General features: G+C 44.1%; 1 protein-coding gene across 2 annotated transcripts in view; it reads left to right on the forward strand.

The window, feature by feature from the left end:
- Positions 1-241: 241 nt before the first annotated feature.
- LOC308471614 (protein SSUH2 homolog) overlaps positions 242-16,168 on the forward strand; it is a 36,060-nt gene continuing 20,133 nt past the window's right edge. The window contains exons 1-5 of one of the 2 annotated variants that reach the window (XM_080995840.1): positions 242-272; positions 9,898-9,996; positions 11,548-11,629; positions 12,772-12,901; positions 15,179-15,239. In XM_080995840.1, the coding sequence (XP_080851966.1) occupies positions 11,580-11,629; positions 12,772-12,901; positions 15,179-15,239 (241 nt within the window). In that variant the 5' untranslated portion in view covers positions 242-272; positions 9,898-9,996; positions 11,548-11,579. Of the gene's footprint in view, positions 273-2,323; positions 2,463-9,897; positions 9,997-11,547; positions 11,630-12,771; positions 12,902-15,178; positions 15,240-16,168 lie in introns of those variants that run through there. The other variant, XM_080995839.1, reaches the window with a different exon arrangement.

The raw sequence follows: 16,168 nt of genomic DNA on the forward strand, positions 1-16,168 counted from the left end.
GAACATAAAAAGATCCCTGCTGGGTTAGACCAAAGGCCCATCTAGTCCAGCTTCCTGTTCTCACAATGGCCAACTTGATTCCTGTGGGGAATGTGCAAGCAGACCCTGAGCACAACAGCACTCAGAAGGCTACTGCCTCTGATAATGGAAGTTGAACATAGCCCTCAGGATAAGTAGGCACAGATAGCCTTATCTTCCATGAGTTTGCCTCATCCTCTTTTAAAGCCAGCCAGCTTCATTGAAAGTCCTCAAGTTCTAGCGTTAGGAGAGAGGTAAGAAAAATTTGTCTCTATCCACTTTTTCCATGCCATGCATAATTCTATAAATGGCTATCATATCTCCTCTTATTTCCCTTTTCTCTAAACTAAAAAGTCACAAATGCTGCAACCTTTCCTCGCGGGGAGTTTGAGCCACCCCCTTGACTATTTTGGTAGCCCTTTTCTGAACACCAGAAGACAGGCTCTATGAGGCGACCATGTCAGACAGCAGTCGATCGCTGGGGTAGGTGGGAGCAGTGGTGGCTGGTGCTCATTGGAACTGGTTTGTTAAGGGGCAGGGAGGCCAACAGTAGATGGCACTAGAGCCAACTAATTCTAGTTTTGCCTCCATCCTCCTCCATGCTGAGTTCTACAATGGCAACACTGACACTAAGTGTCCTGAGGTGTCACTGAGCTCAAGAGTGGACTGGCAGGCTGAGATGGATGAGGAGAATGTGCCCCCTGCTCCTCCCTTGCCTCCTAGCACTCCCTAGGTAATCTCACTGCCCCCAGGGCATCACCCACTTTGGCTAACCAGCACCCCAAACAAAGTAGACAATACCCGATTAAAAAAATGAGGGCAAACACTCTATTCCAACAAGAATAAAAACAACAACATCTGGGGGGGGGATGCCCCAAACTGGGTAGTAGAGGAACAGAGGAAGAAACCAACAAACAGGAGTTGGAAGTTGTCAAGGAGCAAAATTGATGGGAGATTATTGAGATTGTCTGAGGTTCTTAAGAATGGGGAAAGCATGGGTATGCTGCCCATATACAGTGGGGAGGATACAGAGGGAACAACTAAGAGAAAATGAGGCTGTGTGGTGGTGTTAGGGCTGACTAGAGAAGTTTGTTCCAAAATGTCAGACCTAAATTTCTTAAGGGTAGTTCCAGATGGGTGTTTATAATGGGATGAGCTGGTCCATTAGGAAGTCACCTACCTGATGTCGTACACGTCCTTAATCTCTAGGGTTGCCATCTTTCGAACAGTGAAAATCCAGACAGAAAAGTTGCTGAGCCTTTTTGGCAAGGTTGTTGAGCTTTTAATAGCAAAATTGCAAAAGAATTGCAGTTTTTGAGCCATTTTAATGGAAAAACGGCACTGCTGACATGGGCTAACACACATCCGGATTTTCCTGGAAAATGTCTGGGAAATTCTGGACATATGGTAACCCTGTTAGCCTCAGTGTTGCACTAATTGAACTCAGAAGGGAGGAGACAGCTAAAATCCATTAACTCTGCCATCCGTTGCCTCTAGCGCCACCTACTGTTGGGCTCCCAATGGGGACCAGCCACCACTGAGAACGGTATGCTCTTTGTGCATTTCTTTAAGCAGCATCTATATGACATTGTTGGCATCAAAATACCAGCCCCCATTTCCTCCATTTAATCAGGATTTACCTTTTCTAACTTGAAGAACAAACCTGTTTCCAACAACCTGTTTTAGATAGTTGAGCAAGTAGATTTCAATGCTGAATCCCTGTCTGGAGGCAGCCACATCGTATTTAATGTTAAAGCACATTTATTATAATTATAGTATTGCTTTATTTGTAATTTTTTAATGACAATTTGAAAGGTGGTTAAAAGTGCCTTTTTGAGTTTATTCCTCACCTGTGAAAATTCCTTTAAAGAAGCACTAGGAGAGTGTCAGGCTCCCTTTGGCAGCAATGAATTAGACATTGATCTAAACTGTGACCATGCATTTCAAAGCACTTTTTTCCCTCTCAAAGGATCATGGGAAGTGTAGTTTGTTAAGGGTGCCGGGAATTGTAGCCCTTTGGGGTAAAGTACAGTTCCCAGGATTCTTTTTTTGGGTGTGGGTGTGTTTTAAATGTACAGTGTGTATGCATCCTGTGTTTTAGGCAGAATGAAAAAGAGTAAAGTACAAAGATGAATTTTTTTACCCACAATCACATCCAACAGACAGTGAAAGAATGTATTTTTAGAACCGGGGGCAGGTATCAATGGGAGCTCTTAGCTTGTAGCCTGGACTTCATTTCAACACAGATTAATGAATCACTTTACATACTTTTCTTCAGATTGTTTTATAAAGTGGGAGTGGTTCAAGGGGCGTGGATGGGATTTTTATCTGCTCCTAACACAGAATCCTCAGTAAACAATATATGTGGAAATTGTTGGAGTGGGACTTAGAGACTTCATCCTGCACCATGAGAATGGATCAGGGACAGAACGGAGACGAAGGCAGTAAGTAAACAAAGTCACGCTGTTCAGTATGCCTTGCAAAAGCAGGCAATTTGTCTAAAAGCATGCTTTGTTCTGGGAAGTCGTTCTTCAGAATCAACGGCTGTACACACTGTACATTTAAAGTCCCCCCCACAAGAATCTTGGGAATTGTAGTTTGCTAAGCATGCTGGGAACTGTAGCTCGGTTAGGGGTAAACTGCAGATCCCAGGGTTCTCTGGAGAATGGGGAAATTTGTTTTTGATGTATGGTGTGTTCATAGCCTTAGACTCGGCTTTGAAGTACAATGTGTGGCTTGTGGTAAATAAATGCTGGTTTTCTGGTACAATCTGATGAAAAGTTGGCTAGTTGCAATTTCTTTCAGAAATGGGAGAGCAGGTGGAATAATACTGATATCTGGTTGAAAGCCCGGTGCATGGTTTCCCTGGATTTCTATTTGAGTTGGAGCCATTCATTGACTTTTCACTATCCTTTGAATTCTGCCTTGCTGTTGCTTTGCACTTTCTGACAGCAAGAGTCCATAGAAGGCGATTTGGGCTTAATGGTCATTTCTCTAACCCATAAGGGAATGATGTGTAATTAACACAAGCATCATTTAAAGCTACCTCCTGCTCTTGTTTTGCAGAAGGTTGTCAAATAGCCCTTTACAAGCAGGCTTAATAACCAAATCCCATTGCTAGTAAATGAATGCACTGGTTATTTTGATGCTGACATTAAATGGTTGTTTCAGAAAGAGTTGGTATTTCTGTCCAAGGGGATGTCATTCAGCAGCTTCATACATATAGTTAAGATCTAGTGGAGAACTTGGTTTAAAGGCTCCATTTTCCTCTGCTTCAGAGGCTTTGTCTGAAAAAAGAAACAAAAGAAAGCAATTTCCTAGTGTACTTAAAGAAGTATAAATGCCTTATTCCATTCAATTTAAAACTGATCTCTCTTCTAAGGGGAATTTTGTTTCATCTTGTCCCTTTACACATCTATGAATACATAAAAGACCATGTTTATCGGTACTCTGTCCCGGTAAAAAGACTGTCCGTGTTTTGCCCCCTGGGATATAGCACAGGTCCCCATTTTGTTAGTGTAAATTATTAAAGTGGTCAACCCACAGGTTTTAATCCCTCCCATGGGATTCCAGAATTTAAATCTCTGAATGGGAACTGGTAGATTCGTCTTGATACCAGTGTCCAAGCATTATAGATAGACAGAAAGTGCCAATTTCCTTCCTTTCTTCCTTCTTCTTCCTCTGAAACTATTCAGGTGAGGAGGGCTCTAAAAACCCACTGTGGTATAGTGGTTCGACTAGTGCTGGACTATGACTGGAGAGACCAAAGGTCAAATCCCCACTGAGCCATGAAATTCCCTGGATGACTTTTTGGGTCAGTCACTGTGGGTTGCACCCAACATTAGTCCTACACAGAGTAGGTCCACTGAAATAATTTGGTACCATTAATATCAGTGGACCTACTCAACTAGCATTGGCTACAAGCCTATGTCTAACCTACCACACAGGGTAATTGCAAAAATACAATTAGGGAGCGCCATCGTACGCCATCTTGAAATGCTTCGAGGGAAGGCGGGGATGAATGTAGTAAAGAAATAGCCAATTGCTGCTATTCTCTAATGAGCACAAACAGATCAATGGTGGTATTGAGCATTATATTAAACACTCTTAAATATACCAGTAACAAGAGAATAGACCTCTATTATGGTCTGTTAGGAAAATAACCTATTTTGAAAACCGGTGCCGGACAGACTGTTGCAGAGTAAATTAAGCACACAAGAGTGTCCCTGTTTTCATCTCTGAGATGTTGGAGAATATGAAAGTGGATGTGCAATTTGGGGCTGAGCTGTATTTGTCAAAGATGATCCATCACAGACACAGAAAAGCTATTGCAAGATTACAGTTATTACAGATCAAATCAGTAGTCCTAAGTGGGAAATGGGGAGGTATTTTTCTTGCAGAAAAGGAATGGCTGGCGTGACCTGAATATTATAGATCGGGACAATTTATGTGATTTGCCTTTTTACATGCAGCACCTAGAAAATAAATGGCCTTAATTTTGTGAGGTAGTGCGCAAGATTGCAATGGCTACACATGCACGGTTTTGTTCCCTGGGCTGTCTCTTCTTCCAGAAACAAGCTGCTTTTTAAAAACTAGAAGAGTATAATTAATGGCAGCTCAGGGATTTGAGAAGGGTGGGGGAAATACTATGAAGACGTGTCTCATGCATATTGCTGGATTATATGGGCAATGTGCTTGAAATACTTGTTTACAGGGGGATATGATTATTATTTTATTTATAACTAAAGTTCACCCCATTTCTTAAATGCAGTAAGATGTATGGGACAAACCTTGGAAATTTGACAAAGCATCAGAATAGATGATATTGGGGGCATTTTCTGAATTGTTCTGAGATGCCTTCTTCTACATCTTTGAGCCTGCTCAAACACCCACATGCAGGCAATTCAGCAGGCAGATTACCTTAGTTTCTGATTGTTCCTGGTAACTCACTGGTCCTGTTTTCCTAGAGTGTGTCATTTGGTAAGATGCTGAGAATGTCTTATAAACATTGTGAATGAGAAGCAACATATTGACTATCTTAAGTTTTCAGCTCTTTCCCCTGTTCTCTAGAGGGGCATATGATGCTGCCACACTGCTGCAGCTCTTCCATCCCATTCCCCCCTAATAGCCACTCATCCATGCAACAGATGTTGCCAAAGTGCTAGACTTGCAATTGTTTTAGAATAAGTTCAACTGGATCCATACTGCTACAATTTTTAAAGACAGACAGACAGACAGACAGACACCCACCCACCCACCCACCACGTTTCATATAAACAAGCAGAAAAGAGCATTCAGCAACTTGTATGCTTTAAGCAACATGCCACTTCACTCCTTTATTTTTCACTATTTATTCATTATTGCACCTCTATCCCAACCTTTTCTCCCAGGAGCTCAAGGTGGTATACTTGGTTATCCACGTACCATTTAATCCCCATGACGACTCTGTTAGGCAGTTACAGATAGGTAGCCGTGTTGGTCTGCCATAGTCAAAATAAAAAAAATCCTTCCAGTAGCACCTTTTAGACCAACTAAGTTAGTTCTTGGTATGAGCTTTCGTGTGCAAGCACACTTCTTCAGATACACTGAAACAGAAGTTGCCAGATCCTTCTATATATTGAGAAGGTGGGGAGGGGTATTACTCAGAAGGGTGGTGGGAATGGGAGATTGGCAGATAGCTGGGATGAGCCTGCTGACGACTCTTAACGACTGTAATGGGTCTTACAGGAAAAGGCAAGGGGTGAGAAGGTGAGAAATGGCTTAGTCATGTATAATGGGATAAGAATCCAATGTCTTTGTTCAAACCAGGTTTCTCCATGGTTTTAAGTTTGGTAATGAGTTGCAATTCTGTTAGGCAGGTTAGCCTGAGAGGCAGTGACGGGCCCAAGGTCACCCAGGTGAACTCCTTGGCCAAGTAGGGATCTGAATCCAGGGCATAGTCTAAGCCTGTAACCACTATACCACACAGACTCCTTGATTGTTATGGGCCTGAAGCTGGGTTCACATGTACATCTGTCGCACATAACATCATTTCTTTATTTTTTGCTCTGGATGTCGTATAACGATAAAGAAGGGGGCAGTTTTCATTGACATACATAACGGCACAACAACTCTCAATATCTTCATGTGTTTCACCCAGAGCTATTGGAAATGAACCCTTTATTTCTTTGGGTTTTGACAGAGGTATCACACAACTGCGGTCAAATGCATATTATGAATAGATGTGAATACACCCTTTTCCATTTTCCAAGCACACCCAACTTCTTTGTTCCATTAACCTAGAACAAGGAGGCTGTATTTACACACTATTGTGACTTCCAACTGGATTGCTATAGCAACAAGTCTGTCTGCAAGTTGCAGACTACAAACAAGAACTATTTATAACTTTGTTATTTCTGGTTATTTACTATATCATTATTTTCAGGGCCGATATCTGGCACACATGAGCATATTCTTCCTTCTAAATTGACCTTTACTATGGCATTTACAAACTATATAGTGGTACCTCAGGTTAAGTACTTAATTCGTTCCGGAGGTCCGTTCTTAACTTGAAACTGTTCTTAACCTGAAGCACCACTTTAGCTAATGGGGCTTCCTGCTGCTGCCGTGCCGCTGGAGCACGATTTCTATTCTTATCCTGAAGCAAAGTTCTTAACCTGAAGCACTATTTCGGGGTTAGCGGAGTCTGTAACCTGAAGCATATGTAACCTGAATCGTATGTAACCCGAGGTACCACTGTAGCTCACTTTCAAGGCAAGCTGGACACATTTGTGAGCATTGTTATACAACCAGCTTCAAACCAGTAGTTAAAGAACATAGAAGGAGGGGAGGGGAGGCTTAAAGAAAAATAAAACTCGAGTTCATCTTCTCTTGCTTAAATGTCGGAAATGGCACCTACTAAACCTGGCGACAATGAAGGTTAGAGCTGCAAAGCTGGCTCACTGATAGTAAATCAGGCCTGGATAGTGTGGTTTTAGCATTCATGGACTGTTATCATAAAATCATAGAATTGTAGAGTTGTAAAGGTCTATGCGTGTCATCTAGTCCAACCCCCTGCAATGCAGGAATCTTTCAGCCAATGTAGGGCTCCAACCAGTGACCCTGAAATTAAGTGTCTCGTGTTCTACAAGTTCTCTATGCAGTTTTAATGTTGTTTTCTTCTCCAATTTTGGTCACTCTAGAGACCCTTCAGGTCTGAATAATGGGTTATTTAGTTAACAAATATACATACTGCTAAATGTAAGAAATATCAAAGCGGTGTACAGTGGTACCTCGGGTTAAGAACTTAATTCATTCCGGAGGTCCGTTCTTAACCTGAAACTGTTCTTAACCAGAGGTACCACTTTAGCTAATAGGGCCTCCCGCTGCCACTGCGCCACAGCCACACAATTTCTGTTCTCATCCTGAACAAAGTTCTTAACTTGAAGCTCTATTTCTGGGTTAGCAGAGTCTGTAACCTGAAGCGTCTGTAACCTGAAGCATCTGTAACCCGAGGTACCACTGTATAAAATACAGATACACAACATAATAAAATAAAATCAATCTAAAACACAGCATCACCAGCTTACATTCACAGTGGCTATCAGTAGGGTAGATCAGTAAAACTTATCAAGGAAACTCTGGGTGGCGGGGGTGGGGTGGCATTTAGCATGCACGGTAAATAGGCAACTGTCAGCACATGCCTAATTTCCAGGGGGAAAGTGTTGTTGTTGTTAATTGAATTTGTTAGTTGCTTTATCCTGCCCAACCCAACCCAAAGTGACTTACAACCAACCAAACAGACCACCCCCAGATACATTAAAACTAATAGGAGAGGAAATACATCCCACCCACTTCTGAAAGGCCACTGATGGTTAAAAACTAAAGGCTTGGTTATAAAGGAAAGTATTTACCTGGTGCCTGAAGACATATAATGATGGCACCAGGCAAGCCTCCCTGGGGAGAGCATTCCGCAGATGGGAAGCCATTGCAGAAAGGCCCTTGCATGCACAGGTGTTGTGAGCCTGAGTACCAATGACCGAAAGATCACTCATGATTGACAACACCGTATTGTTCAAATCAGGCCACAACTTTATTTATTATAGATGTTAAGGGCTTGGCATAGGCATTGGGTTGTAACTGATATGGTTTGCTGAATGGTAGACCAAGGGGTCAAAACAGTGCCAAGGAGGTCCTATGACATACATCAAATAGGTGCCACTATGCCAGGATCACTGGCTCAAGAAGTGCTATGGCCCTTGCCCAGGTGTCTGGAGAGAAGCACCTTCTCCAAGGTCCCTTTAAGAGGATACCCCATTCCCTTGGAGGGGCAGGCAGAAGCTTACAACCTTCCCTCCGACCAGAACTAAGGTTTCTACCCAATGCCTTACCCGCCACACAAGCCGGTCCAAATTCTGGCTCGCCGCCAATCTACTCACAAGCAACATGTCAAATCGGCCAGGATATCCATAAGCCAAACATCATTCTCAGGTGCACAGAATCTGGCCTGTCGGTTTTGCAATGCCACATTCCTTTGGACGTAAGAAGTATGATTGTGTTACCACCCTCTGGACTTCCCATGGAAGGGGCACATGAAGAAGAGCCTCAGATGATGATTGCAGGGTCTGGGGTGGTTCATATGGGGAGAGCTGGTCTTGGAGGCATTGTGGTCCTGAGCCGCTGAAGGCTTTTGAGAAAACTTGTGCCACCACACTAAAGATGGATGGCAGGACTATGAAGCACCACCAGGACAACCTCATCAGAGAACTATGGCAGTCAAATGGCTATGGAGGGGAGAGGTGGCTTCTCAGTTAAATTTCTGTATAGACTCCAGCTTGACCATTTCCACCAAAGAGCTCATAAATCTTGGGTATGTGTGGGATAGTACAACGGTCCCTTGATGAGCATTTGACAGGCCACAGTTCATAACTAGGGATATTCAGTACCAATACTGCTGAAGTAGCGCAGGCCTTTTCTAAACAGATTCTGGAAACGAGATAGGCTACTAGCTCCCTCTTGCCCCGCTGGACTCAGAAAACCTGGAAGCAGTTCTGAGCCCACATTTATTTTTTTTAAGCAAGGGAAAAATTGATTTGATTAAAGGTTTTGGGTTCTTTTTTTTAAGCTATCAAAAACTCCTGCAGCATAACCTACTTGTGTTCTCCAGCCTAGTGCAAGTGTAGCTATTGCAGTTCCCTCCAGATGTTGATGGACTCCATCAGCTGCAGTCAACATGGGCAAGGGGTGATGGGTGTTGGTGTCAAAAGGTACCACTGGTCTAGTGAGATCATCTGTAATAAAGGAAGCTAGAAATTGCTTGTGTCCGGATCAATTCTTTTTTTGCCCTCTACCTCTAGACCACAGTATTGTATTAAAGCAAGAGAAATGGACTGGTGTTTTGTACGTAGAAGAATAGAGAGATTATTTTTGTCCTAGTGAATAATTGTGAATGCTTTCAGCAGAAAGGTCCACTTTATCAAATTGATGAATGATGTCATCAAGTCACTTTCCCCAGTGTTAGAATTGTACATTGTTAGCAAGTGGCATTTCCTGGAGCTTCTGCATGTATATATATATTCTTGTATGGACCTTCAAAATGGCACAAAGCACTCTAGTGTGATGGTTACTGAGTGCATTGTTTCTGCATTAGGAATCATGAGCACCTATTGTTACAGCTCAGCAAAGGGCATATTTTTAGAAGAGCACATGAATCAAAGAAACATCTGGTGCCCTAAGATTACTTTCAGGCAATTCTAAACTCTTGCATTAAAAAGGCAATGACTGTTGCTAAAAAATAAAGTCTGAGATCCTAGAATTCAGAACATATGATTATACAAAAAAGAAACCCAAAATATACGATAATTTGACTAAATATTCCACTCATATTTATGTCTAAAACAGCTACCCTGGAACTGGAATCAGAGCCTGAAAGTCCTTTAGCACCTCCTGCAGATCTGTTAGAGCCACTGGGTCATTATGAGTGGACTTTCCGAGATCTTGGTAAGTATGCATTGACATCATGGCCCCCCTAGAAAAATATTGTTAAGTCGCTTTAAAATATTGTAAGCCACTTTGAGCTGCAGTGGCAAAAAATGCGACTAGTAAATTAAATAAATAAGCAAATAAACAAACAATAGAATCTCAGCCTAAAGACTTTGGGGATGGATTCAGACTTGCCCTCTTGCAAATGGAGGCTCCTTCCATTCATGAAAGGGAGGGTCCCACTGAAGGAAAGGCAGGGCAACTTTCCGCTGTTCCTGAAGGTCCCCCAATCCTTTGGAGCAGGTTTTCAGGGGATCCTGAGTTTTGCAATGCAGAATCAGCAGCAACGATCTGCTCCCTCAAACAGAGAAGAGTTCTCCCTAGAACTAGTCTGGATCCAACCCAATCGATGCATTACTGCCAAAGAACAATACGTTATACAGTGGTACCTCAGGCTAAGTACTTAATTCGTTCCGGAGGTCCATTCTTAATCTGAAACTGTTCTTAACCTGAAGCACCACTTTAGCTAATGGGGCCTCCTGCTGCTGCTGCGCCGCCGGAGCACAATTTCTGTTCTCACCCTGAAGCAAAGTTCTTAACCTGAGGTACTACTTCTGGGTTAGCGGAGTCTGTAACCTGAAGTGTCTGTAACCCGAGGTACCACTGTAATGCAATGCAAGTTTCTACTTGCTACCGTGGAATGTCTTGGGCTGGCACTGTATCATGGAAGTACCCAAGGCTGCCTCCATAGCACATCTGTAACCATGGCCAATAGAACTCACCTAGCTGAGAATCTGTGCAGAAAACCCTTTCACTGACTATCAGCCGAAAGAACTAGAGAAAGGTGGGATTCCATTTTCAGACAGAATATATATTTGACAGATAGATGCTGCATGTTAATTACAACAGTTAAAAATGTGTATCAAGGTCTGTTCATATGTTTCCCTGGTTCATTTAGTTGCCAATGGCCAGAAGATAGAAAGCAGAATGATGAGAATTATTATTATTATTATTATTATTATTATTTAGTCGTTTAGTTGTGTCCGACTCTTTTTGACCCAATGGACCAGAGCACGCCAGGCACTTCTGTCTTCCACTGCTTCCTACAGCTTGGTCAAATTCATCCTGGTAGCTTCGAGAACACTATCCAACCATCATGTCCTCTGTCGTCCCCTTCTCCTTGTGCCCTCCATCTTTCCCAACATCAGGGTCTTTTTCAGGGAGTCTTCTCTTCTTATGAGGTGGCCAAAGTATTGGAGCCTCAGCTTCACGATCTGTCCTTCTAGTGAGCACTCAGGGCTGATTTCCTTAAGAATGGATAAGTTTGATCTTCTTGCAGTCCATGGGACTTCTTGCAGTCCATGGGACTCTTCTTCTTCTTCTTCTTCTTCTTCTTCTTCTTCCTCTTCCTCTTCCTCTTCCTCTTCCTCTTCCTCTTCTTCGCATCAGCTCTATGGGGGATTTTCCTTAGCTTTCAGGTTTTCACTGTTATCCCACCCCACCCACTTTGTCAGCACCAGGAAATCATTGAAGATGAAGGCTGATTCTTCTTTAAATTCTCCCATCTAGGCAGAAAAAAATTAGTTCCGCCTCCAGAGGTAATGCAAAAGTTTAGCGAACAGAGAAACAACCCAGTGTTTCTGCAATGCAGGTAAGAAATGTTTGTTTATTTTCCTTGTCTTGGAAAGCTGCCTTTCTAAGGTCCTAGCACTGGTATGAATCACACCCCACGCCCTGCAAAAAAGGTGCAAGTACCCACAGACTGAATCTCCTGAGCCTATAGGATTGGGCCAAGCAAAAATTCTTTGGTGGCTGGTGCCTATTGAGATGGTTAGGGCAGAAGACTGGCCGGCCAACAGTAGCTAGAGTCATAAAATCATAGAATCGTAGAGTTGGAAGGGACCCCAAGGGTCAACTAGTCCAAACCCCTGCAATGCAAAGGCAATTACAGGTTTTCCTTGTTTCATTCCCACCCTCTAAACTGCTGATCTCTAAAAGGATGAAGTGGAAGCTAAGCAGGAGGAAGCTGACAGCCAGGGCCACCCCTAGGCTAGTTGTAATAAAAAAAGGGGGGGCAGGCATTTGGGATGCTGGCTTAAGGCAGACTGAGGTTAGTGGGGCAGCACCCAATTTGCCCTAATGGACCACAGTGGGCATGTTTGCACCAGGAACTTGCTACTCCATAGAGTCAGCCACTCCTCTCCCCCAGCCACTACATTAAGCCCATGCTGTTTGCCTCTAGTCATTTTGTTCCAGGCAGCAATGGTCAGGTGGTTCGTGTGATGGCCCTGTTTTGAGCAAAGTGCACAGAACCAGCTGCTGAGAATGGATGGGGCTTTCAAAACTCCATCGTTAGGATCCATTTGCCTCTACATAAAAGGAGCAAGATTATACGTGTCTGTGTGTTTCAGAGGTTTTGCGCTGCCTGTAATCTTTAGAACGGGTCTGTCGAGAAAAGGCATATCAATATAATTTGACAGAGATAAGGAAACTGCAACCAGCCTAGAGCACAAGAATATTTGATAAGAACAGGCATGTTATTTAATAATTTGTTTTGGTTAACTTGAGGCTGGCAGTGATTTTTATTCCCTACCCATTCATTATTGTGTTATGGACACTGAGAGAGCCCTGATGGCAACGTTATAGAGGCCGTGTATCGCACCAAGAGATGTGATTGCCTTCACTTCTTCATTCCATGTTTGCATTTTTGGAGCTCCTGAACGACTGCTACGGGTATTAAATTCATTTATGTATGGTTTAGAAACAAGTGTGTGCTGTGCCGTTAATCCACAGGATCCCAAGAATGACAGATGACATGGCCAGAAATGCGCTCTTCAGCTTTGTCAATTCCAAATGTTGCTATGGCAACAGAGCTGCAGGAGAGCTTGTCATTCAGGAACTGAAGCCGCAAACATTGTACAGGGTGAGTATCCCCAGATGCGCTTCCAACAGGTGTAAATTAGACAAGAGTTAGGGAAGGGAAGTGGCTTGATGCAGATAGTTAAGCACTCCAATCCGTCTGATTGATTTCAGTGGGACTTTAGCAGCGTCTCATAGCTAAAAATATTTACCAGGCACATGCTCTCCACTGAGGTCTCTTCCCTTTAATCTTCAGTGCGCAGGTTATTCAGTCTGCATTTGCTCAGAGGCATGCTTCCAGGAGCAGAGGGTGGGGCAGGGTGTTGCTTACCTGACCTGGCAGCAGAATTGCTTTTGCTTGTCAGGAATGGGAGTGGGAGGGGCAAGGCGGTGGGGAAGTCTGTGCTGTGCAAATGCACCCGCAGGAACAACATGCTGGCTTCATTGATGTGTTTGCACAGCTCCAGCCACCCTGGCATCTTGATCCTCCCACTCTCCCTCTTGGTAAGCAGGAGCAATTGTGCTGCCAGGAGGCCAGGTAAGCACTGCTGCCCCACCCTGCCCTCACTGCTGCAACCCTCTTAATGATTATTTCATATACCTGAGGGCCAGGACGGGCCCAAGGCATTTTGGCACCGGAGATGAACCACAAAATGGTGCCCCTCACCCTGTGTCAGGATGTAAAGTCAGTTGGAGTCAGTGGTAAAGATAAAGGGACCCCTGACCATTAGGTCCAGTCATGGACAACTCTGGGGTTGCAGCGCTCATCTCGCTTTATTGGCCGATGGAGCTGGCGTACAGCTTCCAGGTCATGTGGCCAACATCACTAAGCTGCTTCTGGCGAACCAGAGCAGCGAACGGAAACACTGTTTACCTTCCCGCTGGAGTGGTACCTATTTATCTACTTGCACTTTGACTTGCTTTCGAACTGCTAGGTTGGCAGGAGCAGGGACCGAGCAACGGGAGCTCACCCCGTCGCGGGGATTCGAACCTCCAACCTTCTGATCAGCAAGCCCTAGGCTCTGTGGTTTAACCCACAGTGCCACCTGCATCCCTATGGAGTCAGCTGTAGGTCAGCAATAAAACAATAAATCAACCAAGCCAGTGACTCTTTATTCAAGGAAACAAATTGCAGCTCCAGCCCAGTGGTCTCAGCAACCCTTTCCTGGACCTCTTGCCCTGATGAAGCAGTTGCGAGGGTGGAAAGTCCCCACCTTTCTAGTGCTGACTAGGACTCTTCCTCTCCAAGCTGCGTCTGGGCACAACCATCCTCTGCTCTGGCCTTTTCATTTCTCAGTGTGTTCTACAATCCCAGGGGGAAGGGGAGCTGGATGCAGCAGGAGGAGAGACTCCCTGACTTCTTCTGCAGCAAGCCTCTCTGCCTCTTGGCCCCACTCCCTACAGCCCCCGCTGCTACCTCTGAGTCTGAACCGTGCTCTGCCACAGCCTCTTCCTGCTCACTAAGTCCTGTTACCTTTTCAGCTTCCGACACACCCTCCTCCCAGTCTGCTCCCTCTGACCACTCATCATCGTCCCACCACGAATCCTCTGGGTCTGAGCCTTCTTCCCCTGGGGGGTTCCCCAGCTGGTGCCTCCCACCATTCCTCTGCATCCAGCCAGTCCATGACCCCCCCACCAGGGAAGAAAAGGGGAGTGATGATCTACATCAGGAACAATGGGGGGGGGGGGAATAAAGATCAACATTGGGAACAGGATTTGGGAGAAGACCAACAGTGCCTCCTATTCACTGAGAGGCCACTGTGGAGGAAACATTAGGGCGGCGGGGGGAGGCTGTGAAGGAGGTGGTAGATGTGGCCTTCAAGGAGCTGCAGCTGTCTCTAGCACTGTGGCAGGTGACGCATTCCTTGCAGACTGGATCTGCCACTTGGTGGATCCTGCTGCTGAGGCAGTCACCTCATTTTGCCTCATGGGTGGGCCACTCTTGCCGAGACCTAAGTCTCATAAATAAAAACTGGTTCATGTACATGAGTCTTGGTGACCAGTGGCACAAAATGAACATGCCAAATTTGGTTTGTGAGAGGCTGAGATTACTTTATTGTTGTGAGATGACTAAGAATATGAGGAACAGGAGGGCAATGAAGCAGAGATATGATGAAGCGGAGAGGTGGGAAGAAATTTGCTCCTTGTTCACTTACTTTCAGGAGTTGTGGGATGGCATGGCATGGCCACTGGTCCATCGCAGACTATCATCTCAAAATGTCCCCAGACAACTCTACTTGCTGAGCAGGGCTTAAAGTGAACAAAATCTTTCCTATTTACTTTCAGTGATAATTACAGTTTCTAGTAATTGCATTTAATTACAATATTTATTTCTCCACAGTATCGGCTGGAAACCTTTACTGAAACAAGATTATGTGAATGGACTTTTGAGCCTTATACCAGTGAGTAATTTTCATGAATAGTGAATCATCCATTTTGATTGCAGTTGTGTCATTGTAATCCAATGTAATTTGTCACCTAATCATGCTTTGTACAGAGCCCTAAAAAATCTAGCTTCATTTTACTTACAACCATTCTGTCATAACTGATAGTGAGCACACAGCCACGTGGATGGCTGATTCCCTGTAACACCTGTCCATGAAATCAGGAGAATTTGTTCACACTTTAAGCGAACCTACCACACCCACAGAATCAATATATGAATCAAAACAACTTCTCCTTCAAAATCCAAACTATTTGTAATGTAATTCTCCAGTAAAAGAATGTGCACAGAAATGTGCATAATAGTGAAAAAATGAAAATAACATACAAAATGCATGCAATTAAGGGAGAATTCCTTGCAGAAAAATACACACACTAGGCTGTGGTTTTTCAACGTGATGCCGATGGGTATCATGGGGCCTGCAAAGGGCTTCAGTGGTGCCCTCAAGCTTGGGAGGCAGACTCAGGGATTTCTTTTCTTTTTTCTTTTTAAAAAGGAAGTCCTAGAAATAAAGCTATGAAGCAAAATGTGCAATTATCCTTCTAAGTAATTTCTGGAAATAAGTGAGCCTGGTTGCTTCTACCTGTCAGTGTTTTCAGCCAATGGGCGAAGTCAGAGCTGTCATTGATAAGTGAGGTGTGTGAACACCAGGCAACAGGAACCCCTGGGTTCCTAAAGAGCTTATGTTTTCCTCTTCCCTTTGCGTGTTCAGACCTTTAAACCTTCCCCTTAAATAAATTCAGACAAGACTCAAATTTTGGTTTGGTTTTTGGCAGAATTTAGGCCACAACTTTATTGATTACAGCAAGTGAGTGGTTGCATAGGCTCTGGTTCAACTGGCTCCCTGCACCCTTGCAGGCAGCGCTGACCCAGGGCACCAGTATAGGT

The sequence above is a fragment of the Podarcis pityusensis genome (genome assembly GCF_964106645.2).
Source record: "Podarcis pityusensis genome assembly, chromosome: 2".
NCBI lineage: Eukaryota > Metazoa > Chordata > Lepidosauria > Squamata > Lacertidae > Podarcis > Podarcis pityusensis.